Genomic DNA, 26,711 nt, shown 5'->3' with positions numbered 1-26,711 from the left:
GTAGTCGAAAACAGAACAGTTGCCATCTAGGCTGAGATGGGACATCTGTTGAGGTTCAAGAGCCTCTTAGACAAGGTTAATCTTATCAGACAACTAAAAGGGCTTTCTCACGGTGCGACCTGACCCAAGACTTAACAAGAGTTTAACATCGTGGGAACCTCCTGCGATAACAGTACGACATTCGTGGACCACCGAGGACCTCCGTGGCGCTAACGGCAGGTAGTCGTGGAACTTTGTAAGGTCGGGAGAAAATTCAAACATTTTTGAATTTCTCCAAGAGTGACTTGAGCACTTTGTGGTGAGCGTTGCAACATTGTATGAACGCAGATGCCAGTGCGATATCCGTGCGATATCCGTAATGACTCTTGCGGGTACCGTGGGAACTCCTGCGAACGGTAAACCCGGAAGCTTGACAGAGGGGACATAAGGTGAGTAAAAAAGGTGGTCTCAATATCGCCAATGGACCGCGCAGTATTTCTTTCGATAACATAACACAATAACAAACACTGAAGGAAACAATAAGTTCCATGTTTTATTAGCATTGCTGTGCTCCTGTCACAAAATGCAAAAAAAAGATTACTTTTATACTTGAAATACGTTCATTCAAATATTGATCGTTGGGTGCTACAATTTACATTATATTAAATCAATTGCTTCATTTGTAAATGTAATTTTAGTACTTTTCTAGAAGACATGGCAATAGTATTAATGCAGCACAGTGCAAATAGATGCAAGGAAGGCATTCAAACATAGAAGCACATTATACATTTATTCACATAACAAGGTATCTCCAAGCCCATCGAGTCATGTAAGACAGTCTGCGACCTGCAGCATGATAAATATTTGGTGATATCAAAACAAATTGTTTGATGCACATGCGATCCAAAAATAAACTTGCAATTTGCCCCTCCATAATATTAGATCTCCGCAGAATGCTGCAGGATGCAATCATGTATTCCGTTCGCCGAGGGTTAAATGAAGAATAACCCAGATTGACAAAATACTGCAGTGTGTTGGTGCAGGAAAATAACATAGTCAGCAAATAAAAAAAAGAAGCCAGCGTTTTTCCCTTGGGCAAGACTTATGCAGCAAGCCTTGGCACTATTTTAAATAGACTCAGCAACAAACTTTTATCATATCACTTTCATGAGATTAAACTGAAACTGCTTGCAAACAGTGGGTTGTATTGGAATGATCTATATACTGGAACATATACTCAAAGTGCAGATGAAAAAGTTGTATGAGGCGAGATATTTAACAGTTAAAGAATATAAAGGTGGCATTGATAATACCCTTGATCCAGAAATCCCTGCAGGTATCTGTCGAAGCTTCAATGAGATGCCTGCTTTCAACCCTATGTGTTTCATATGGTTATTGACAGAAGAATCCTATAACAAAATGTAATTGAAAAATAGATACAAAATGCTGGAGTAACTCAGCGGGACAGGCAGCATCTCTGGAGAAGGATTGGGTGATGTTTCGGGTCGAGACCCCTCTTCAGTATTCAGTTTAAGACCATTGAGAAAATTTTGGGTCTAGACCCTGGGTCGTGAGCCGAAACGTCACCCATTCCTTCTCTCCAGAGATGCTGCCTGTCCCGCCGAATTACTCCAGCATTTCATGTTTATCTTCGATTTAAACCAGCATCTGCAGTTCCTTCCTACACATTTTGTCTTTGAAAAACAATGGTGTGCATCGTTGGGTCTTGTAAAAGCTTACATGACCCCCTTATTCAAACTACAACATTTTGCATATGGTTTTAAAAGTAAAAAAACACACAAATCTACATTGGAATTAAGCGTATATATTTAAATCAGTGCGTAGGAAATTACACCCTCACTTATCCATATACAGTACATACTCAAACAGCTTAAAAAAACAACATTTTTATATTTCACATATGCTGACAGATTTGAGATGAGTTGAGGAAATATGAAAATTACTGAGAGCATACAGCTTCCAAGGGCATCTGCTGCACAAACAAAATAATACATTCAGCCTAATTCTTTGCAGTATATGTCCAATTATACTCTTTAATACAGTGTGCAACTTTCTCTGTTGTAAGTCTCAAAAACAACTGAGAATTTATTCATTTTGCCAGATTCAGGCTTTCTGCTCTTAGATACAGTGAACCAATTCATCTCAGAAACGTTGGCTTTTCTGATCAAGAGAGAGTCGCAGTTTTACTCAGTAACTCATAAGTGTATATTGTTATTCCTATGTTGCAACAGAAACATATATAAAGAATGTTACAATGACACGAATATATTGCTAATCCCTATGGTTTCTCTGCCCTGCAGTTTTGTTTTCAGTTTGCTATCCTGAGTTCTTAAACTATTAATTTATCTGCAAGTCTTACTATGAAAAAGATTCTCAAACAATGACAATTACGTGGGACGTCCTCGATGGACACTTGGTCCATTGGCGATATTGAGACCACCTTTTTTACTCACCTTATGTCCCCTCTGTCAAGCTTCCGGGTTTACCGTTCGCAGGAGTTCCCACGGTACCCGCAAGAGTCATTACGGATATCACACGGATATCACACTGGCATCTGCGTTCATACAATGTTGCAACGCTCACCACAAAGTGCTCAAGTCACTCTTGGAGAAATTCAAAAATGTTTGAATTTTCTCCCGACCTTACAAAGTTCCACGACTACCTGCCGTTAGCGCCACGGAGGTCCTCGGTGGTCCACGGATGCCGTACTGTTATCGCAGGAGGTTCCCACGATGTTAAACTCTTGTTGCCATCTTGGGTCAGGTCGCACCGTGAGAAAGCCCCATAAGAATGTAAATATGCTAATGATCACTGACATTACCATGAAGGTGGGTTGTTGGTGATATGGATAACTTGAACCAGAAGCTGTTAACCATCTCAGCAGCCCCATTGATGAAGGTAGATTGTGTTCATTCTCTCACTTCCTTAGGTCTTCAACTTACTCTTGTCTTGCTGACATTAAAGGCTAGGTTGTAGTTCTGACACCATGACATTTCCTGAACTTTTTCCTGAATACTTGAAACGCCACCCATTCTCTTTCTCCAGAGATGTTGCCTGTCCCACTGAGTTACTCCAGCTTTTTGTGTCCATCTTCAGCTTAAAACTAGTTATCTTTCCCGAACCTAGTATATTTATAGCATTCCTTATTTCTAAATGCTGCCAACAATAAACATCAATACATCTGCCTATGTTATTCTTTGCATTCTAGAACATTAGTTACAGCCCAGAAAGTAAATTCAGTTTGAAAGTTAAATATGATTGTTCCCCAACCCATTAAACTGATTACAATTCTAAATAAAATGCAATTTATGAATCACAGCATGTGCAAAGTGTACGCCATACATGTGACATTCACATCTTTTTGTGATTAATGCTTAAGCATCTGTCATAAATTACCTTTGAGGTAGTAAGGGCAGGAACAAAATGTGTGGCTGATTTCACCACCCATTGAAAGTGTATATATTAAATAATAAACAATAGGTGCAGGAGTAGGCCATTTGGCCCTTCGATCCAGCACCACCATTCAATGTGATCATTGTTACGGATGTTCTGAGCTGTCTATGGCTAAGTTACACAGTCATTTTTGTTAACTTTAAGGAAGAACATTTGAAGAATATTTTAATAAATATAAATTTTGTAATCAATATGAATAATTAATTACTGATAAGAAATTGTAACTATCTAGAGCTTACATTTCATTATTGATCAGAACTAAAATTCACCTCCAAATGAAGTAGTAGACATAAAATATAAATGATTTTAAGCAAAAAATAGACCGACTGAATGCATTGAAAGGAAGGAGAGAATGAAAGAACATCTATCTATATTACTAAAATTCTTATCTTGACCACTTCCTGTTGTTCTGTATATTGATTTTTGAAAAAAACGCTGCCACTTACGGCTGTGATTTTTGGCCATCTTACTCAGAGTCCCCCTCCGCAGTGCAGGATGAGGGTTTTTTGCATCGATTAAAAATAAAAGTTATTAGTGTTTTAAAAAATGTTGAGATTCTCTCTCCTGAAGGCCACGCCCCTTCCAGAGGGACTAAAACCCAGAAGTGTTGAGTGCCTCAGTCAGTCTCTGCAAGATGGTGGAGCGAGATGGTCACGTCTCTCAGTCTGAGCTGTGAATAACACTAAACACATGTCTACTAAACTGTGAGTGGTTTTACTGACCTGTCAGTGCCCTTAATGTGGTTTGAAAATATAGTTTGGAAATGCTAAAGCTGTGTTACCTTTGTTTTGGAAATGCTAAAGTTGTGTTGCCTTTGGTTTGGAAATGCTAAAGCTGTTTTGCCTAATGCAAGTTGCCGCGCCTAATGCAAGTTGCCTTGCCTAATTAAAGTTGCCTTGTCCAATTAAAGTTGCCTTGTCCAATTAAAGTTGCCTTGCCCAATTAAAGTTGCCTTGCCCAATTAAAATTGTTGCCCAATTAAAGTCCCCTTGCCTAATTAAAGTCGCCTTGCCCAATTAAAGTTGCCTTTTCTATATAATTAAAAGTCTAATCTTGACCACTTCCTGTTTGCAATTTATATTGATTTTAGAAAAAAAAACGCTACCACGTACGGTTGTGATTTTTGGCTTCTTACTTAGTCCCCCTCCGCTCATCAGGTGCCGAGGATTTTTCCCATCGATAAAAGCGTTATTAGTGTTTAAAAAATGTTGAGATTCTCTCTCCTTTCAATCACGCCGTGAAGGCCACGCCACTTCTGGTAGGAGAGGGGGGACTATAGAACCCAGAAGTGTGGGCGTGGCTCAGTCTCTTGCAAGATGGAGGAGGGAGAGGCCATGACTCGCTGTCTTTAGTAGCCTTGCACCCTGCTTAAAATGGTATGAAACCACTTGAATTTGGTTGTCTTGCACCATGCACCATGCTTGAAGTGGTAAGAAACTGCACTTGAATTTGGTGGCCTTGAACCCTGCTTGAAATGGAATTTCAAGGAATAGCCGTTTGTCAACTGCCTACACAACAGGCTTGAGTGACTGAGCCGCCAGCCCAAGAATCCATTCAGCCCACAATGTCCATACTAGCCCTCTGGAAACCAGTCCCTTCGGCCCACAATATCCATACTAGTGCTCCAGACAATAGTCAAGGAAACGTCTTTGAAATGATGTTTGCTCAGACCAGGCTTCTGACTTAATCAATTCTGTGTTGGGTCCAATTTTATTTTATATATTTTAGAAAACATTTCAAAAATTCCCCTGCAGAAATTATGTAACTTTATTCAGGAGGCAAAAGAATGAGTTATGGTTGCTTACTGAAGAAGACATTTATCGCAAATAGGGAAAACATTTGGAAACATCTTATTCAGTTTAGACTTTGAATAATAATGTCTATGCAGTATTTTAAATTGTATTAACGAATGTCTAATGTTAAGAGAACAGTTATGTATATATAGGTTTTCCTCCCATCTATCTTTTTAAATTGTTAGGCCCAAATCATCTTCCCAAGCTCGCATAATTATATCCGACGATGGGATTTGTATATTTAAAAGGGTATTATAAAGATACGATATTAACTTATTTGAATACGAGTTTTTATTCATGCATTCGCCTAGTATGTCTGGAACCATATATTGACAGTCTTGGGTATGTGATTTCAGATAGTCTTGTATTTGAAGATATCTAAAGTATTGGCTACATTTCAGATGATATTTCGACTATAATTCTTGAAATGAGAGGAGAGTCCCCATCTCATAAAGATCTCCCAGTTTTTTAATTCCTAATCTTTCCCATTGTATGAACGCCTTGTCTAAAGTAGACGGCTTAAACGAGGGATTGTTGGCGATTGGTGAGAGAAGAGATAAATTTCTCAATTTTCTTTTTTCCAGATTCGTATGGTACTATGGTTAATCGGGTTTTTCTCATATACTGATTCCTTCAGATTTATTGGAGAGAGAAGAATCACGCCTATATTAAAAGGCGAACAATCTTCTCTCTCCATTGTTAACCAGTTTACCTGTTGGCATGTATTGCCCATCCAATAGATTAAGTTTTTAATACTCGTTGCCCAGTAATAGTACAGAAAATTAGGGAGAGCCAGTCCGCCAATTTCTTTGGGTTTACATAAATGTCCTTTATGGATTCTGTGTGTTTTATAAATCCCAAATAAAGTTTGTGATCACAGAATCGAGTTTTTTTTTTTTTTTAATTTAAGGGAGAAAAATCAGTATTGATTGAAATAGGTACAGGATTTGTTGAAGGAAGATCATCTTTATGGCATTTATTCAACCTCTGAGGGAAATCAGAAGCATTTTCCAAAATTGAATACAGGCATTTAGTTTGGTAATTAATGGTGGAAAGATTGCTTGAAATAGAGAAGTATATTTTCTAGTTACATAAACTCCAAGATATTTAAATTTTTCCGTAGCAATTCTAAAAGGAAATTTTAGAAGGTGTGTCGGATCTTGAGGTTTTATTGACATAATTTCACTTTTGTTCCAGTTTATTCTATATCCTGAAAAGGAACCAAACTCCTCTATAAGATTTAGTATGTTTGGAATACTAACTTGGGAATTGGTGATATATAGTAGTACATCATCTGCATACAACAATATTTTATTATTAGAATATTTAGTATTATAGCCATGAATATTCAGATGTACTCTTATGCTTTCTGCTAAAAGTTCAATCGCAAGGGCAAATAACAGAGGTGATAATGCACACCCCTGTCTGTTGCCCCTGGATAACTGAAATTTAGGTGAGAGTGTTTGATTAGTCAGTATTATGGCAGTCGGCTTGTCATATAACAACTTTATCCATGAAATAAAGAGTTTTCTCCTAATTGAAATGTTTGCAATACTGTAAAAAGATATTTCCATTCTACTTGGTCAAATGCTTTTTCTGCATCTAGTGAAATAATTTATAAGTCTTCTTTCAACGTTCTATGTGAGTACATTATATTAAACAGGCGTCTCAAGTTGTTGAACGAGTGGCTCTTGGGTATAGAAACATAGAAACATAGAAAATAGTTGCAGGAGTAGGCCATTCGACCCTTCGAGCCTGCACCGCCATTCAATATGATCATGGCTGATCATCCAACTCAGTATCCTGTACCTGCCTTCTCTCCATACCCCCTGATCCCTTTAGCCACAAGGCCCACATCTAACTCCCTCTTAAATATAGCCAATGAACTGGCCTCAACTACCTTCTGTGGCAGAGAATTCCAGAGATTCACCACTCTCTGTGTGAAAAATGTTTTCCTCATCTCGGTCCTAAAAGATTTCCCCCTTATCCTTAAACTGTGACCCCTTGTTCTGGACTTCCCCAACATCGGGAATAATCTTCCTTCATCTAGCCTGTCCAATCCCTTAAGAATTTTGTAAGTTTCTATAAGATCCCCCCTCAATCTTCTAAATTCTAGCGAGTACAAACCGAGTCTATCCAGTCTTTCTTCATATGAAAGTTCTGACATCCCAGGAATCAGTCTGGTGAACCTTCTCTGTACTCCCTCTATGGCAAGAATGTCCTTCCTCAGATTAGGAGACCAAAACTGTACGCAATACTCCAGGTGTGGTCTCACCAAGACCCTGTACTGCAGTAGAACCTCCCCGCTCCTATAAACCCAGTTTGATCAGAATGTATTAATTTACTAACGTATTTGCTTAACCTTCTTGCCAGGGTTTTAGCTAATATTTTCTGATCTGTATTTAGCAGAGCTATTGCTCTATATGATCCCGGCTCTTCGAGATCTTTATCTTTTTTGGGTATCAATGTTGATTCGACTAAAGTTTGTGGTAGTGTTCTTTAAATGCGTGTATATAAAGGGCTTGAAAACGCAGGGAGATTAAATCATAAAAATGTTTATAAAGTTCATTACTAAACCCGTCTGGGCCTGGCATTTTCCCATTATTCAGTGAATGAATAGTCTCTTAAATTTATTTTATTGTGATCTGTGCTCCTAATTCTTCATGTTCCGCCACGGTAAATTATGGAAAATTTTATTTGTCGAGGAAGTTTTTAATTTTTATCGTTTCTACTGAAGTTTTAGATGTGTATAAATGTTGATAGAATTGTAAAAATCTTTTGTTAATATCTTTAGGGAGTGTATACAATTCACCTTTTTCTGATCTAATTTTTTGAATAGTATGATCTTTTTCCATTTTTCTCAACTGGCGTGCCAGAAATTTATGCGGTTTGTCGCCAAATTCAAAGTTTTTCTGTTTAGTAACTTGAAATAACCTGATAACTCTTGCAGAGAGAATTTGATTTAACTTGAATTTTAATACTGCTATTTTATTATGTTTATCCATAGAACGTTCTATAGCATTTTTCTTCTCTCCAGATCTGCTGAGTTGCTCCAAGCAACTGGTGTCTATCTTCAAAGGACTGACCAGGACTCCAGTCTGTCCATTTCTCTCTGTAGATGCTGCCACGCACACTAATCTTACCTGCCTGTTTCAGTTTGAAGACACCCCCATCTTTCAGACATGACATTAATGAAATGCTTAGCTAGTTTTTAGATTTATGAAATATGGCTTGATATGAAACCGTAATAGAACCTCTAATATAGCACGCCTTAAAAGAGTCCCATAAAGAACGAAGCCGAGATATACCTGGTGTATGCATTTTATTCTCATAAAACAATTCCATCTGTTGCTTCAGATTTTCACAGCATGCTGGGTCAGTTAATATTTGAGGATTAAATCTCCAGAACGTTTTTTTTATTGTACATTCCTTCTAGTTTTAGGGAGAAAGTTAGAGGAGAATGATTGGAAATAATATTATTGTGATATTTGGGATTTGTTGTAAAAGGTATTAATTTTGTGTCCACCAAAAAATAATCAATACCTGTATAGCTTTTATGCACAGCTGAATAGAAAGAATATTCTCTTCCGTATGGATTCGCAATCCTCCATACGTCTGTTATATTTGTATTTTTATATACGTATTTAGGAGTTTGCTAGATTTTGATTTTGTATTATATCTCCTTTGTTGTGAGGATTTATCCAGATATTGATCCAGAACACAATTGAAGTCTCCTCCAATTATCAGATTTTGCTGGGTGGAATCTGAGATTATATTGATTATTTTATTAAAAAATTGTGGGTTATCAAAGTTGGGAGCGTAGATATTTGCCATAGTAAGTGGGGTAGAATATATCTCCCCAGATACTATGACGTACCTACCCACCTTATCTGCTATAAGTGGCTTTATGTTTAAATGGTATACCTTTACGAATTATAATTGCTGTACCTCTGCCTTTGGAGAGAAAGGTAGAGTGATATAATTGGACAATCCAGTTAGCCTTCAGCCTGTTATGCACTCGATCTTTGAGGTGCGTCTCCTGTAAAAATATATCAGCATTAATCGATTTTAAATGGGCTAGAACCTTACCCCTTTTAATTGGCTCATTAGCGCCCCTAATATTCCAACTACAAAATGTGATTCCTCCAATTTTCTTCAAAGGATCGTCTCCCATTAGAGCTTACATGGTTTCCCTTGTTTCAGATGGGCAACACAAAATATAAAATCAACCTTCTGTTTACTGGGTGGGTGAGCCCAATTTCATAGCCCTGCAGGTATGTCACGAGTAAACAAGGCTTGAGTGGCTGAGCCGCCAGCCCAAGAATCCATTCGGCCCACAATGTCCATACTAGCCCTGGAAACCAGTCCCTTCAGCCCACAACACCCATACTAGCACTCCAGCTTGTTTAGTACACATGCTTGTAAATACATCCATCCCTTACAGAGATCCACCAATATGGTGTCTGCCAAAGACTGAAGCTCAAAATAGGTCTGGAGGAGAACAACTTTTCTACTGTATATCTTCCATCTTGCATGTGGCCAGTATTACTACGTAAATTATGGACGTCCTTCCAGGAAAAGGATGCAAGATAGGTGACTTTCACTTTTCATCCATTTTCAAATTTGAATCATGAAGTTGAAGTCCCTCATAGGTGGTCAAGTGATATTTTGGAAAGACACCAAATATAAATTTGATTTGGGGACTTAATAACCCATTTGATTAATTTGCCTTTGGCTTTCAGACTTCCTTTGGTTGGGTGCAGTCGGTGCCTCAGCTGAATAGTACCCTCTGCACATGCTAATAGTTGCAGCAGGCATCTGATTGATTTCAATTTTTATTGCACTTAAGTTGTATGCTTGCCATCAAATTAGCAATTCTATGTATATTTTCTCAGCAGAGTTATTAGAGGAAATTACAGTGAACTTTGAATAATAACTTAAAGGCCACATTCGTCTTGACATTTCAATACAATGAAATTCTTCAGAAATGAAATTGTCCTTTGGCATTGTTGGGTATCCTTAAGATCAATCGGAGTATGACATCATTGTTTAAAATAGATAAGTTATTGTGCATTATTTAAAACCACATTTAAAAATTATTCTGGTAATATTATGGTCTCAATTTTTTATAGATAACAGAAGCAATAGAGTGTACCCATGAAGACCTCATAAAATTGCTTGGAGATACACGCAATGAATTGGAAGAAAATTTAAATGAGTTGGAGATGTTGTCAGGTGCAGCCTGTTACTGCCTGTGATTAGATTTTATAATATTTTGTGGGAATTTGGTGGGTTTCATCAGCAAACATGTAAGAGATTTCCAGGATCTGGTGGGTGTTTTGGTCACGTTGGAGAGAAAGATCCAGAGAATCCTGGATTAACTAGCCAAGATGTGACATCAGTGAGTGAAGTTTTCAGATTAGTCAAAATGAGAACGTAGATTTCAGGAAATAAAAGATTTACAAGCAATCCTGAAATCAGGTGATATCATAAAAATATGTTTGGGAATAGAGAGAAATTGTGCTACACACAGTAAATTAATGTAATTAGGCACTTCATTCAAGTGATATACTACAGATGCCAGAAGTTTAAAATGAAAGGGAAGATTTTAGAAATATTTAATAGGTCAAGCACTGGTCTGCTGCCTTAACTAACCGACAAGAAACCTTAAAGGTCACCACATGCCAGCTTATAAACAGTGTGAAATTTCAGTCATAAATTTACAACCTTCACTCAGAGACAGAGAATCTTGGATCTGTTAAGAAAGTAAACAAACTTTAATGCATTGATTACTGATGGGTCTCTCAAACTGTCTTCCTAAGGAAAGGACTTCACCTGAGTTCTCAACGCACACCACCCAATCATGAAAGAATTGCTCCCTGAATTGGAGTATGGATTTTACTCATTTAGAAGTACAGACTTTCAATTTCATCGTTGTTGTCTCAATTAAGAGAGATGGTGGAGCTTTTTCAAGTAATTTAGCTACTCACCTTATGTTATTTAAATTATTTTGTCTGTCAGGGAGTTTCAGGGGTGGGTATGAGCATGTTGTAACTGAAACCTATTCATTGTTTAGAGCCTGGTCTGCATCACAAATGCAAAGGATTAGATTATTAAACCATTCGCATCCAAAACAATTAAGGTCATAATGGCAGGGACTCCAGACAGCAAAACCAGGCAGTAGCAAGTTCTAGAAAGATCCAGCACATTGTCAAGGTCTTAAAGGTTGTGTAAATGACCTTCCACGCCATGATTAGTTTGGAGGATTCTACAGGTGACATTGACAGCTCAGAAAATAAATCAATAGGAGCACTAGAATAAGACAAAACATTTGTGTTAAGCACACACGTACAATTGAGCAATGCTGTTGACATTGCAGAGTTATTTGTTTCCGGATCTTCTGATTCTTGGTGCTATCGATTTCGTGATATATGGTGGCTTTCTCCAATAGCTTCATGTGAACTCCCTGTTAAAGAATCAATTTAAAGGTGATACACCACAACTCATGTAAAGTTTGCCAGGCTGGATGTTTCATATGTGTTCTATTTTCACTAATAATTCTTGATTTTGTAAAGCTTTCAAACATTGAAGTATGGTTGGGCACAAACTCTGCATACAGTAACTGAACGTGTTCTTGAAGAGATGTATGTAAGCTTTTGGAAGTGCCCTCTACCTGCTGGAATATGGCCAGGGATTCCATACAATACCACTGCCGTTATCTAAAATTGATATGTTTCAAAAAAGATAAATGTTCTGATTCTACATACGCATATTTGTCTTGGTTCCTTTTGAAATTGCATGTAATGCACTATCCACTTGGAAGTAGTGACCATAATGTGATCAAATACAACCTGCAATTTGAGAGAGAGAAGATGAAATTGGATGTGTCAGTATTACAGCTGAGCAAAGGTGACTACAGAGGCATGAGGGAGGGGCTGGCTAAAGTTGATTGGAAAGAGACCCCAGCAGGAAAGACGGTGGAACAGCAATTGCAGGAAGTTCTACAAATAATTCAGAGGATGCAGGATCTTTTCATAGCACAGATGAATAAAGGTTCTCGGGGGGGAAATGAAACGACCATGGCTGACATGGGAAGTCAAAGACAGCATAATATTAAAAGAAAAGGTATATAACATTGCAAAGATTAGTGGGAAGCTAGAGGATTAGGAAGCTTTTAAAAGACAACCAAAGGTAACTAAAAAGGCAAAACGGGGAAAAAATATGTAATATAAAAGTAAGCTAGCCAATAATATAAAACAGGATAGCAAAAGTTTCTCTAGATATATAAAGAGTAAGAAAGAGGCAAGAGTGGACATTAAACCTCTGGAACATTATATAAGTGGTGGTAATGGGGAATAAGGAAATGGCAGAGGAATTGAATGTTTTTTACATCAGTCTTCACAATGGAAGACATCAGCAACAAGCCTGAAAATCAAGAGAGTCGTGGGGTGGAAGTTAGTGAAGTGGCTATTACGGAGAAGGTGTTTGGGAAGCTGAAAGGTCTGAAGGTGAATAAGTCACCCCGACTAGATGGACTGCACCCCAGGGTTCTGAAAGGTAGCTTTAGAGATTGTGGAGGCATTAGTAGCAATCTTTTAAGAATCACTAGAGGCAGGAGTGGTTCTAGATGATTGGAAAATTGCAATTATCACTCTGCTGTTCAAGAAAGGAGCGAAGCAGAAGAGAGACAACGAGAGGCTGGTTAGTCTGACCTCAGAGATTGGTAAGATTTTTGAGTACAATATAAAGGATAACGCTCTGAGTACTTAGAAGCTCATGATAAAATAAGCTGAAGTCAGCATGGTTTTGTGAAAGGGAGATCTTGCCTAACAAACCTGTTGGAATTCTTTGAGGAAATAAATAGTGGGGTAGACAAAGGCGAGTCAGTTGTTTACCTTCATTTTCAGAAGGCCTTTACATAAGGTGCCACACGTGAGGCTGCTAAAGAAGATATGAGTCCATGGTATGAGAAGAAAGATATTAGCATGGATAGCAGATTAGTTGGATGGCAGAAGGCAAATTGGCAATAAAGGGCAGTTTTCAGGTTGGCTTCAAGTGACTAGTAATGTGCCATAGGGGAGTTCTGGGGCTGCTACTTTTCATGTTGTATATCAATGATTTGGATGATGGAATTGAAGGCTTTGTAGCCAAGTTTGCAGATGATGTCAAGGTAGGTGGAGGGGCAGGTAGTATAGAGAAAGCAGGGACTCTTCAGAAGGATTTGGACAGATTAGGAGAGTGGGCAAAGTTGTAGCCGAGTGCAAAGTGTGGAATCATGCATTTTGGTTGTAGGAAAAAGGAGTAAACTATTTTCCAAATGGAGAGAGAATTCAAAAATTGGGGGTGCAAAGTGACGGGAGAGTGCTGGAATATGATTCCCAAAAAGTTAATTTGCAAGTTGAATCAGTAGTAAGAAAGGCAAATGCAATGCTAGTATTCATATTGAAAGGTCTAGAATATAAAAGCAGGGATGTAATGCTGAGGCTTTTAAAAGCTTTGGTCAGACTCCATTTGGAGTATCATGAGCATTTTAGGGCCCCATAGTTGAGAATGGTTGTGCTGGCATTGGAGAGGGTCCAGAGGAGGTTTACGAGAATTATCCCAAGAATAATTGGGTTAACATATGATGATCATTCCCACGGCACTAGACCTGTACTCGCTGGAGTTTGGAAGGATGAGGGTGGACCTCACTGAAACTTACCAAATAGTGAAAGGACTGGATAGAGTGAATGTGGAAAGGATGTTTCCGCTGGTGGGAGAGTCTCTTTAGAAAGGAGATGAGTATTTTGTGTGGTCAGAGGGTGGCGAATCTGTGGAATTCATTGCCACAGAAGGCTGTGGTGGTCTAGTCAGCAGATATTTTTAAGGTGGAAATTGATAGATTCTTGATTGGTCCAGGTATCAAGGGTTATGGAAAGTAGGCATAAGAATGGGGTTGAGATAGAAAGAAAGATCAGCCAAAATTGAATGGTGGATTAGACTTGATGGGCTAAATAACCAAATCCTGCCCCTATAACTTATAGACTTCAAGGAATCCTGCAAAGGATTAAAACATGTAATGGTCCCATAGCTTGGTGAAAAATCTACATGAACATTCTGCCAGCTTGAAAATTGTGTAGGATGTGCTTTACTTTTAATTTCAAAGGATGGTAATAATCATAAGGGACATGGAAAAGTATCAACTTCATAAATTTTTACTTGTGAGTTTTTTTATTTATGTGTTTTGCTTTTGCTTCTGTATCATTTTGAATGTCTGAGACTTTCAAAAATACTCAGGATATGGCTATCTTAGTGACAAATTTATTTGTTGTTTTGGGCATTCTTTTTGTAATTGCACTATGCAGCTGGATACCTCTTTTCACTTTCAGATTCCCCCATTTCACTTTCTGCCCTGTTCTTTTGTTTCTTCCGTGTCCTCTTCCAACCATATCCCTCTCACCAGTTTTATATTTCACTCCTCTTCTTACCTTACACCCTTTTGTTCTCTTTTTAATTACTAGCTTTTGTCACTATCACCATTGCATCTGCCAATCACCCCTCAGTGATTTGCAGCTCAGATTTTACAATAGTTAGACACTGGGGATGCATGACAGTTTTCCTTGGAGTGGCGGAAGTTGAGGGGTGACCTTGGAGAGTTTTATAAAAGCATGATGAGTATACATAAGGTGGGTCAAGGTCATTTTCCGAGGACAGGGGAGTCTGGAGGGCATAAATTTAAGATCAGAGGAAAGGTTTAATAGAATCTGAGAGGCAGATTTGTAAGATATGAGGTGCCAGAGAAAGAGATAGATATGGATATTACAATGTTTAAAATGCATTTGGACAGCAGAGAGATACATGCCAAATCCAGACAAATGGGAATAGCTCAAGAAACTATTTTGGTCAGGATGAAGGAATTGGGACGAAGGGCCTGTTTCCATGCTGTAAACAATTTTTGTGGGTCAGAGTTCTTTTTATATGGTTTTCTAATTAATTTATTTGCTGACATTTTCTAGTGCAAGCAACTTGTATGACCTATGACATGGTTGCCATGCGTACAGACCCCTCTATTGTGGAATCAATGATGCGACTGAATGAAGCATATCTGAGCTGCAAAGAGTCCGTTTCAAAGGACTACAAAGAAGTTTTAAACAAGCCAAAAGAAGATTAATTGGAACAATTATAATGTGTTGCATTTATGATTACATGATCCATATTTTTGATTAATTGGAGTAAAAATAATACCTGTGGGTGGTAACACACAACATGAGATATTGGATCAGCTGCATGGTACATGAGGAACCAATGTTTAATTTTGTTACAGCCAAAGGACTTCAATATCATCTAATGAGTAGTGAAAATCTGATGTGTGCACCATTACCAAAGACACATGTCTACTCCATTATGTTAATTACTTGTTCAGAATACTTTGTATGAATATACTTGATGGAGCTGTGTTTGCTTTCATAGGCAATAGCAATATTTATTTGTATTTTGTCTGCAATTTGTCTTTTGCTATTAAAAGCCTGTTTTCCTCATGTTTTTCTATTGGCCTCTATTTTAAGAAAGCAACTTTAGAGAGTTGAAAGGTATATAAATAGACCCCGAAAATAGCTGATGCTCAAAATTATTACTGTCGGAATATTTTCCTCTTTTAGCATCTTTAATTGAGAAGTTAGGATGGAAATAGAAAATTCTGCTTCTTCTCTCTGTTTCAATGGCAGCATTTTTGAAAAATCCTAGAGAATATTGTGGTTTTTTTTACTGTCGGTGGACACTATTGTCTTTTTGATATCTCAGGTGATTCATCATCATTTCCTTTAAATAGACAAACCTATCATCTAAGACTGCAATCACTGCGTGAATAACACAGGTTCATGTACAGATTCCTACCATACTCAACTTGTCCACATGTCACATTCATGCAATTAATTTTTATAAGGTTCTGCTGAGCTGTAATATTGACGCTACATGATTGAAAAGGCCAGAGCCTCAGATTTTCAAGGTACTATAATAATAGTGGTTTCTAAACACATTCATTTTTTATTGGTTCAAGTGATTTCCCTTGATTCCATAGATTTAGGGTGCAAGCATTCACAAAAATCCTCAGGGTGCTATCAATATTGAATGCTACATGTTTTATCCTGTCGCTATAGGAGTTCCTATCTCCTTTCTGAGATCAAACCAGTAATTGAGTGGCTCTCAATTTAACATGTTCCATCGTTGGTCTTTGTCAAAAATGTAGTTTTAGCAGGAACTGTTTCTCCATTTTGTTATAGACAATAGGTGCAGGAGTAGGCTATTCGGCCCCTCGAGCCAGCACCGCCTTTCAATGTGATCATGGCTGATCATCCATAATCAGTACCCCATTCCTGCCTTAACCCCAATTCTCATGACTCCACTATCTTTAAGAGCTCTGTCTAGCTCTCTCTTGAAAGCCAGCCTCCACTGCCTTCTGAGGCAGAGAATTCCACAGACTCACAACTCTCTGTGTGAAAACATTTTTCCTCATCTCCATTCTAAATGGCTTATCCCCTATTGTTAAATTGTGGCCCCTGGTTCTGGACCCCCCCCCCCCCCTGCTTTTCCTGAAATTGGGGGCAGAATTTTAGATTTGTTATCTTTGTCCCATATCTGTTCTTAAGCTATAATTGCCATATATATTTAACCTCAATGAATTTCTTACCTCGAGTTAATGCAGCTACATTCTCTGAAATGGCAATAATTCACGGTGATATATTAAATCAGAATGATTTGTGTCATATTCATACATTTAATGGCAATGTAAATTTTAAAATTTAGCAGTTACTCGTTTCATGTCATTGGAGGCTTGTATGTAATATGTGGCTGGTTGTAGGGTGCATTCTACTTTGTCTATGGGTTTGAGTTGATCACAGAATGTTGGATGGAATTTCCCAGTGGGCTCTGATCATAGGGAATATCTGAGTGTGGTCTGACAGTGGTCCTTATTTCAAAGCCGAAGGGGCATAATGTTGTGCATTTCAGGTGGTCAAGAGATGCAGATGTTGATCAGAGGAAGCATCTAGCTTTTGGGATGGTGGTGGCAGTGTGGGGGTGGGTGGGATGGGAGTTTGGATTACTAAGTAGCTAGCAGCAATATAAATTACTCCTGCTCATTCCTATTGGAAGTAGTACAGTTAAAAACTAGCCACATGATTTCTGCCAGTGTTTTTTATTCAACTGTGGCATAACAATGTTAGAAACATAGAAATGTTGCAGGAGTAGGCCATTCACCCCTATGAGCCAGCACAGCCATATAATCATGGCTGATCATCCAAAATCAATATCCCTTTCCTGCTTTTTCCCCATATCCCTTAATTCCGTTAGCCTTAAGAGCTAAATCTAACTCTCTTGAAAACATCCAGTGAATTGGCCTCCACTGCATTCTGTGGCACAGAATTCTATAGATTCACAACTTTCTGGGTGAAAAATGTTTCCTCATCTCATTCCTAAATGGCCTACACCTTATTCTTAAACTGCAATCCCTGGTTCTGGACTCCCCCAACATTGTGAACATTTTTCCTGCATCTAGCCTATCCAACCTTAAGAATCCCTTATGTTTCTGTTAGATTCCCTTTCATCCTTATAAATTCCATGAATACAAGCCCAGTCGACCCATTCTTTCATCGTATGTCAGTCCTGCCATCCTAGGAATTAACCTGGTGAACCTAGGCTGCACTCCCTCAATAACAAGAATGTTCTTCTTCAAATTAGGAGACCAAAACTGCACACAATACTCCAGGTCTGGTCTCACCAGGGCCCAGTGCAACTGTCGTCGGACCTCCTTGCTCCAACTCAAATCCTGCATGCTTACTTTCAGTGACTGATGTACAAGGACACCCAGGCTTCGCTGCACCTCCCTTTTCTTAATTTGCCACCATACCGATAATAATCTGCCTTCTTGTTCTTGCCACCAAAGTGGATAACGTCACATGTATACACAATATACTACATCTGCCATCCATCGGCCCACTCACCCAACCTATCCAAGTCATCCTGCAGCCTCTTTGCATCCTCACAGCTCACACTGCCACACAACTTTGATTCGTCTGCAAACTTGGAAATGTTACATTTAATACCCTCGTCTGACAAAAAAAGGGCAATATTCAGTTCAATATTTTGATTATTTTTTGACAGGATGATAATTTGATATATCTCCAAAGATCCCATCACCTCCCCCACTGACTCCCTCTCACCCCCACCCCCATGTTTTAGATCCTCAGTTCTTGTAGTTTTTCACCATTTAGAATGCATTTGGTTTTATGCATTTTTAGTTTCAACAAATGAATGAACACAAATATACTTGTGACAGTTTCACTCCTTTGTTCAATCTGTAATTACCTTGTTGCAATTTAGTGCTGGCATTAAACTGCTTACAATGCCACCAAGTAGTTTGCTTTGACTGGATGGAACTGGCCTACTTGTTATCTACTTGAATGGCAACAAATCCTCCACCCCAAGCATCATTTTGGCTGCACTGTGAACCATCTGCAAAATGCATTGCAGTTTTGTGCCAAGACCACCCTGACAGTACCTCCCAATTTATAGCACATACCTCTTGGAAGGACTTGCGCAGCAAGCATTTGGCAGTAATACCAGCTGCATGTTCCTCCACAAGTCACGTACACCATCATGACTCATTGACTAGATGCCGAAGGAGAACATTTGGACAAACAGAAAAATGTTATCAGTCATTTTTATCTATGTTATCAGTTCATTTTCTTACTCTTAATTTCTGTGTAATTCTACAATATAATAAATGCTACACTTGCAATGATGCACTTTCCCATATTAAAACAATGTAAAATTGGCTTTTGAAAGATTGTGTAAACATCATCTTTAAGGACTTCCCTAACCATGGATTGCTTCTTTAGTTCAATCTAATTTAAAAATAGAGCATGGAAATAGGCCATTTGACCCACTGAGTCCACACCGACCCACTAGTTCTATGTTGTTTCACTGTCTCATCCACTCCCTACACACTAGGGGAAATTTACAAAGGCCAAGTAACCTACAACCTATACGTCTTTGGGGGTGTGGGAGGAAACACGAGCACCTGGAGGAAATCCACATCGTCACAGGGAGAAAGTGTAAATTACACACAGACAACACCCAAGTTAGGATCGAACCCAGATGTCTGGCTCTGTGAGAAAGCACCTCTACCAGCAGTGCCGTTATGCTGCTTCTGTTAAATTATTCAACAAATTGAGACATAATCTACCCATTAACAAATCTGTGCTGGTCATTAAACTCAGAAAATGCTTAATATGTTCATATAACAACAACTGAATGTGTTGCATCTTTATTGAATTGAATTGAATAAATGTTATTATCCAAGTATGTATACATACAAGGAATTTGCCTTGGTGCTTTGCTCGCAAATAACAAAATGATATACAGTAGACAATTAAAAATAAAACATTATAATTTACACATGTGAAGAAAGAAGGAAAATACCAGAGCAAAAGGAGGTTACAGACTTTTGGCTGATTAGTAGAGCTACTGCTCGTAGAAAAAAGCTGTTTTTATGTCTGGCTATGGTGGCTTTGACAGTCCGGAGTCACCTTCTAGAGGGAAGTGCTTCAAAGAGTTTGTGGCCAGGATGAGAAGGGTCAGAGATGATCTTACCCGCTCGCCTCCTGGCCCTTGCAGTGTAGTTCGTTGATGGGGTGAAGGTTGCAGCTAACAACCTTCTCCGCTGATCGAACGATGAGCTGCAGCCTCTGGATGTCATGCTTGGTGGCTGAGCCAAACCAGACCATGATGGAGAAGGTGAGGACAGACCCTGTGATGGCAGTAGAAAACTGGACCATCATTGCCTGTGGCAGATTGTGGTTTCTCAGCTGCCGCAGGAAGTACATCCTCTGTTTGGCCTTTTTGACTATGTAGTTAATGGTGGCCACCCATTTAAGATCCCTGGAGATGATGGTTCCAAGGAACTTAAATGACTCCACAGATGTGACTGTGGTGTTGGTGATGATGAGTGAGGGGAGGGGAGGGGGAGTTCTCCTAAAGCCTACAATCAATTCTACTGTCTTAAGAGCATTGAGCTCCAAATTGTTGCGATGGCACCAGGACACCAGCTCTGTCACTTCCTCTTCCTGAGATTCCTCCCCATCCTGGATCAGTCCAATGAGGGTTGTGTCGTCTGCAAACTTGAGAAGCTTGACAGAGGAGTCTGTGGAGGTGCGGTCATTGGTGTAGAGAGAGTAAAGGAGAGGGGAGAGTACACAGCCTTGCGGTGCTCCAATGCTGAGGGTCAGCGGGTCTGAGATATGCTTTCCCAGCCTCACATGCTGCTTCCTGTCTGTCAGGAAGTTGGTGACCCACTGACCGAGGGGATTAGGCACAGTCAACTGGGAGAGTTTGGAGTGTAGTAGCTCTGGCACAATGGTGTTGAATGGAGAGCTAAAATCCACAAACAAAATCCTTGCAAAATCCTGGCGGTCTAGGTGCTGGAGGATGAAGTGCAGGCCTAGGTTGACTGCACCATCCACTGATATATTGGCCTGGTATGCAAACTACAGGCGGTCCAGCAGGGGGTTTGTGATATTTTGTCAGGTGGGCCAGCACAAGTCTTGCAAGGGTCTTCATGATTACAGAGGTCAGTGCAACAGGCCTGTAGTCATCAAGGCCAGTAATCCTTGACTTTTTGGGTACGGGAACAATTGTGGAGACTTTGAAGCAAGCACGGACAGTGCAGGTTTGCAGGGACGGATTGAAAATGTCTGTGTAGACTGGTGTCAGTTGTTCTGCACAGAGCTTGAGGGTAGAGGGGGAAGAATTGGCCTGTCCAGGAGATTTCCGGCTTTTCTGTCTCGTGAATAGCTTTTCCACCTCCTCAATTGCTATTGTTAGTGATGGAGGAATGCCCAGACTGATGTTGGACAACAAGGAGAGGGTGGGAAGTGGACAAGGGCCCAGTCTTTGCAGACTAGAGTAAGGCTGTAAGTGGGTGTGAGGTGGTGATTGGGGAGGAGTGGTTGGAGGAGGGAGGGAGAAGGTACTGGAATTATGTTTCTGTTTATCGAACCTGCAGTAGAACTCATTCAGGTCATTGGTGGGGTAGGAGATTGCAAACTCCACGTGGTCCGCCCTGTTTCAACGAATGCAATCAACCTGGCGTGCACAATCAAATAAGATCAAATAGAACAAGTTGTCCTACAACGTTAGGCTGTGCACGTCATACGCAAGAAGAAGAAGGTCATTGGTCAGTTGATGATTGCCCAAGGAGCGGGGGATTTTCCTCTTGTAGCTGGTGATTTCTTGCAAGTCCTTCCACACTGAAGAAGAGTGGTTTTCAGGTCAATGTATTAGATTTAGAACCATAGATTTGCAATAGAAAATGAGAACGTGTATTTTGTCACTTCTCTTATTTTTAAAATGTATCTTTTTTTGTTAAAATTGCTACTAAGTAAAATGACTGACTTGATATTTTAGGTAATAATTTATATTTATTTCTTAAATTAGATGCAGAAGGAATTAATGAATAACCGTTGCGTTGCTGAAAATAAAAAGGTTCTTGAAGAAATTATTAAATGCTTAGAAATAATGTCAGAAGATATGGACAAAATATATGGTAACTATGGTATATTTAGGCATGACTTGATTTATTCAATGATACTAATCCAAAAAATTTAGGAAGTAAACTTATTAAGTATATTTTGAAGAAATGGTATATTTTCAATTAATGGATGAAAAAATGTTATTCTCCATGCCTATTACTTTTTCTATTAATATTTACCATCCTCACATCTAAAAACTGCTGACTGATTTCATCAGAATGATGTTATAGTTCTCTGTTTCCTTTCATTATTTATTCCAATCACCATTGTTCCTATATGATCTGAATTAAGACAAATTATTTGAGGTGTGATGGCAACACAGTGAAACACAATCTGGTTCTCAGCCAACGTCTTTGAACTAATATGTTTGGTAGGGATGGGAGATGGAACAGGGAAATCTGCCTCCTGAAAGCTTCCTGTACTTATTCGGTGAAAGATCACGGTGAATAATGAAATGGAGGTTTCCATGTCTTACTGATGATCCTAGACTGTTTAGCCCATAGTCAAATTTTCATCTTATCATTGAGTTTGAATTCAGTTTTATTGTCACATGTACTGAGGATAGTGAAAAGTTTTTGTTGTGTGCTAACCAGTCAACAGAGCAATGTACAGATACACGGATAAAGACACAGATAAACGGGAATAACGCCAGTAAAGTCCAATCAAAGATAGGCTGAGGGTTTCCAATGAGGTAGATGGTAGAACTGCTCTCTAGTTGTGGTAGGATGGTTCAGTTGCCTGATGACAACTGGGAAGAAACTCCCTGAATCTGGAGGTGTATGTTTTCACACTTCTATACCTCTTGTCCGATGAGAGCAGGGAGAAAAGGGAATGGCCATGTGCGACTCATCCTTGATTATGCTGGTGGCCTAGCCGAGGCACCGTGAGGTATAAAGGGAGTCAACGGAAAGGAGGTTCGATTGTGAGATGGTCTGGGCCGCATCCACAATTATCTGCAATTTCTTGTGGTCTTCGATGGAGTTGTTCCCTAACCATGCTGTTATGCATCCCGATAAAATGCTTTCTACGGCACATCTGTGGAAGATGGTGGGAGTTGTTGGGAACATGCCAAACTTCCTAAGCCTTCTAAGGAAGTAGAGGCATATCATAGATCTAGTGATCCTGTTCTATAAATGGTGAAACTATCTAGCTTTTCCTTCGCATATTGAAAACTAATATCAAGCAGAGTTTCATTTGGTCTTCTGTAATCCAATTGTTCCTCAAAATTTTAGATAATCTATGAAGTGGATTTAGATTTATTCTAACTGATAGTTGCTCATACAAAATAACTATTTTCAAAAATGATATGAAAACTGCTATTCAATGTAATTATATTATTGCCTTCAGAAAGTCAGATAATGTGATGTTAGTCCCTTTTGAAGTATTATAGTCCTTGTGCTAGTTTTCTACCCATAATGTTTTAAAAAAAAACAACAGAATTTTGAATTAGTGACAATGAACTAACAGTAATTTTTGTGCTAAACAAAAAAAAAGTATCTGTCGGAAAAAAATTAGTGGGCCAGGCAGCATCTGCAGAGCAAAGTTGACAGTCAACTTTTCAGGTCGGTGCCTTCATCTGGACTGAAAGAATAGAGGGGAGATAGCTAGTATAAAGAGAATGGGGACAAGAGTTGGCATGCAATAGGTGGATCCAGATGAGGAGGGGTAGATGGGGTCAGGTGGTGGTGGCAGAGGAAGCAACAGAGACTGGGAGGTGATAGATGGAAGCAACAGAAGACTGCAGATGATTTAATGAAATAGGAGAGCAAAGTGACCAACTAAGGGAGTTAGTGAGGGCAGGTGGAAACAGTGGAGGGATGTGGTAGTCAGTAGGTGGAGTGTGTGGATGATGGATAGATGAAGTGGATAGGGGAAGGGAGAAAAACTAGGTATTATGGGATTGGGAGAGGGATTGGAATAGAAGATGTGCCTGAGAGGCCAGTGTTGATCAGAAGAAGAGGAAAAGACAGAGGGGCAGAGCTTTCCTGAAATTAGATAATTCAGTTTCCATGCCATAGGGTGTGTATACCCAGGTGGATTATCAGGTGCTGTTTCTCTAGTTTGTATTTGGCCTCACCTTGGCAGTGGAGGAGGCAGAAGACGGACAGGTAGGTGGCGGAATCTGGCGGAGAATTAAAATTGTTGGTGACCAGGAGCTTCAAGTGACCATGGTGGACAGGACACAGGTGCTTGGCAAAATGGTTACATTAGTTCACTGATGTAGAGGAGGACACATCAAGAACACCAAATGCAATGGACAAAGTTGATGGTTGAAGTGAATCTCTGCCTCACCTGGAAGGGCTGTTTACATTTTTGTCCATGATAGTTTAGTGTGTGACATAGACATGATGATAGAAACATAGAAATTAGGTGCAGGAGGAGGTCATTCGGCCCTTCGAGCCAGCACCGTCATTCATTGTGATCATGGCTGATCGTCCCCAATCAATAACCCGTGCCTGCCTTCTCCCCATATTCCTTGATTCCACTAGCCCCTAGAGCTCTATCTAACTCTCTCTTAAACCCATCCAGTGATTTGGCTTCCACTGCCCTCTGCGACAGGGAATTCCACAAATTCACAACTCTGGGTGAAAACATTTTTGTCTCACCTCAGTCTCAAATGGCCTCACCTTTATTCTAAGACTGTGGCCCCTGGTTCTGGACTCGATGTTTCTGAGTCTCTTTTGTCAAGTTCTTGATAACCAAGATTTTGAACTTGTTGCTGTTGCTGGAATAGCCTTGGTAACCTGCCGCTGTGCAACCTATAGATAGTACATATCATGGGCAAAGTTCAGAATGCTTCCATATTCCTTTCATTGTTTGCAATACAACATGATTTTTCTTTGGTAACGTTGCTTCGATTACAAATTATGCATGATTTTTTCTTGTCAAATAATTAATATCTTTACTGTCTCTTTTGTATTTCAGTGCAGACACAGCTCCTGCTGTGTGACTTGATTATATGCTGTAGTTCTCCTGAAAAGATGGAAGTAATCAAGCGTGGAGAAGAAAGTTATAAGCATTATCGGGAAATATCAGATGAGAAAGAGTAGTTAAAAAAATGTTATTGCTTGCCGTGGTGTTGAAAACTGTAAGAAAATGTATTTAAATTCTGTGTTCTTTCTGCTTCATTGTTCTATTCAGGTGGTATTTCAGAATAAAAGTGAGGTCAAATTTATGTGTTTTGTAGTTGTCCTGCACGTGGGCTATTTTTGAAAATAAGTATTCAATAGTAAAACAAAAATTACTGGAAATGGTGATCACCAGAGAGAAGCATTAAGGTGTTATCTGTGTTAAATGTTGAGAGTTGTGATTTCAACGTGCCAAAGGTGCAGACAAACATAACATTTGTTGTTCCCGTGAAGGTCAGAAACTCAACCATTTACTTATTCACAGCTCTCCTCATGGAAGCACAGGTCCATTCAACTTGAAGCATGAGCAAACTGAAAGGGGGAGCCATAGCTGCGGTTTGTAGTTACCAAAGATAGCATTAAGACCAGAGCTTTTGTAAGTGGGCAGCATGGTGGTGCAGTGATAGAATTGCTGCCTTATAACGCTTGCAGCGCCGGAGACCAGGGTCCGATCCTGACTATGGGTGCTGTCTATAGAGTTTTTCTCTGAGATCTTCGATTTCCTCCCACACTCCAAAGACATATAGGTTTAACATTAATTGGCTTGGTATAAGTTTAAATTGCCCAGAGTGTGTGTAGGATAGTGTTCATCTTCTTCTTCTTCTTGCATATGGCGTGCACAGCCTAAAGTTGTGGAACAACTTGTTCTATTTGATCTTATTTGATTGTGCACGCCGGGTTAATTACATTTGTCGAAACAGGGCAGACCACGTGAAGGTTGCAATCTCCCACCCGAGGATAGTGTTAATGTGCACTGATCGCTGGTTGGTGCCGAAGGGCCTGTTTCCGCGCTAAACTAAATACATGAGAAGTAATTCAACTTTTTAGGGAGTTTAGGACAATATAAGTAAGTTATATTTAATGAACATAACAGGTCTGGTTTCAAATCTATTACTCGGCATAGTTGTACACTACATAACACTTCAAAGGTTTCAAAGGTCTTTTATTGTCACATGTAACTATTAAAGTACAGTGATATGCGAATGACCATTACATCCATACGAAAAAAAGCACTAAGACACACAACTACATAAAACTTAACATAAACATCCACCAGAGCGTATTCCCCACATTCCTCACTGTGATGGAAGACAAAGAAAGTCCAATCTTCTTCCTCTTTATCTTTATTCTCCCGCGGTCGGGGCAGTCGAACCATCCGTCGGGGCGATCGAAGCTCCCACAGCCGGTGGTCGAAGCCCCCGCGTCAGGACGATCATAGCTCCCTCGTCGGGGCTATTGAAACCTCCGCGTCGGGGCGGTTGAAGCTCCTGCAGCTTGGAGTTCCCGATGTTGGTCACTAACCAGCGAGCGTGAGCTCCATAATGTTAAGTCTGCAAGCACCCACAGTTGGAGCTTCGAGGATGATCCCAGGCAAAGGGATCGCGAGCTCCGCGATGGTAAGTCTGCAGGCACCCACGGTAGAGCTCTCAAAATCAGTCTCCAGCAAAGGCCGCTAACTCCTCGATGTTAGGCCGCAGTGCGGATGGAGATATGATATGGAAAAAAATTGCATCTCCGTCGAGGTAAGGGATTAGAAAAAGGGTCCCCCAACCCCCTCCTCCCCCCCCTACAAAAAACAAGCTAAAGATCACTAAAAACATACATTTAACACATACTATTAAAACACAAAGAAGGAATGGACAGCCATTGCTGGCGCCACCTGGTGGAGACATTTCCTACAATTGAAAAAAAAATTGCCACAACCAACCTCAAAGACAAATATTCAAAGGAAATATACTACAGATGGTGGAAATTTTAAGTAAACTCTGGAA

General features: G+C 39.6%; 1 protein-coding gene across 2 annotated transcripts in view; it reads left to right on the top strand.

Moving 5' to 3' along the window:
- Window positions 1-26,475, top strand: part of LOC129701446 (synaptonemal complex central element protein 3-like) — a 43,944-nt gene extending 17,469 nt beyond the window's left edge. Inside the window, exons 2-3 of one of the 2 annotated variants that reach the window (XM_055642630.1) lie at window positions 21,717-21,825; window positions 24,737-26,475. In XM_055642630.1, coding sequence (XP_055498605.1) covers window positions 21,717-21,825; window positions 24,737-24,861 — 234 coding nt within the window. In that variant the 3' untranslated portion in view covers window positions 24,862-26,475. Of the gene's footprint in view, window positions 1-10,378; window positions 10,482-15,241; window positions 15,764-21,716; window positions 21,826-24,736 lie in introns of those variants that run through there. The other variant, XM_055642629.1, reaches the window with a different exon arrangement.
- Window positions 26,476-26,711: the final 236 nt, after the last annotated feature.

Source organism: Leucoraja erinacea, chromosome 11 (assembly GCF_028641065.1).
Source record: "Leucoraja erinacea ecotype New England chromosome 11, Leri_hhj_1, whole genome shotgun sequence".
Taxonomy (NCBI): domain Eukaryota; kingdom Metazoa; phylum Chordata; class Chondrichthyes; order Rajiformes; family Rajidae; genus Leucoraja; species Leucoraja erinaceus.
Note: the sequence above shows the minus strand (reverse complement) of the source record. Positions and strands in the feature narration are given on the sequence as shown.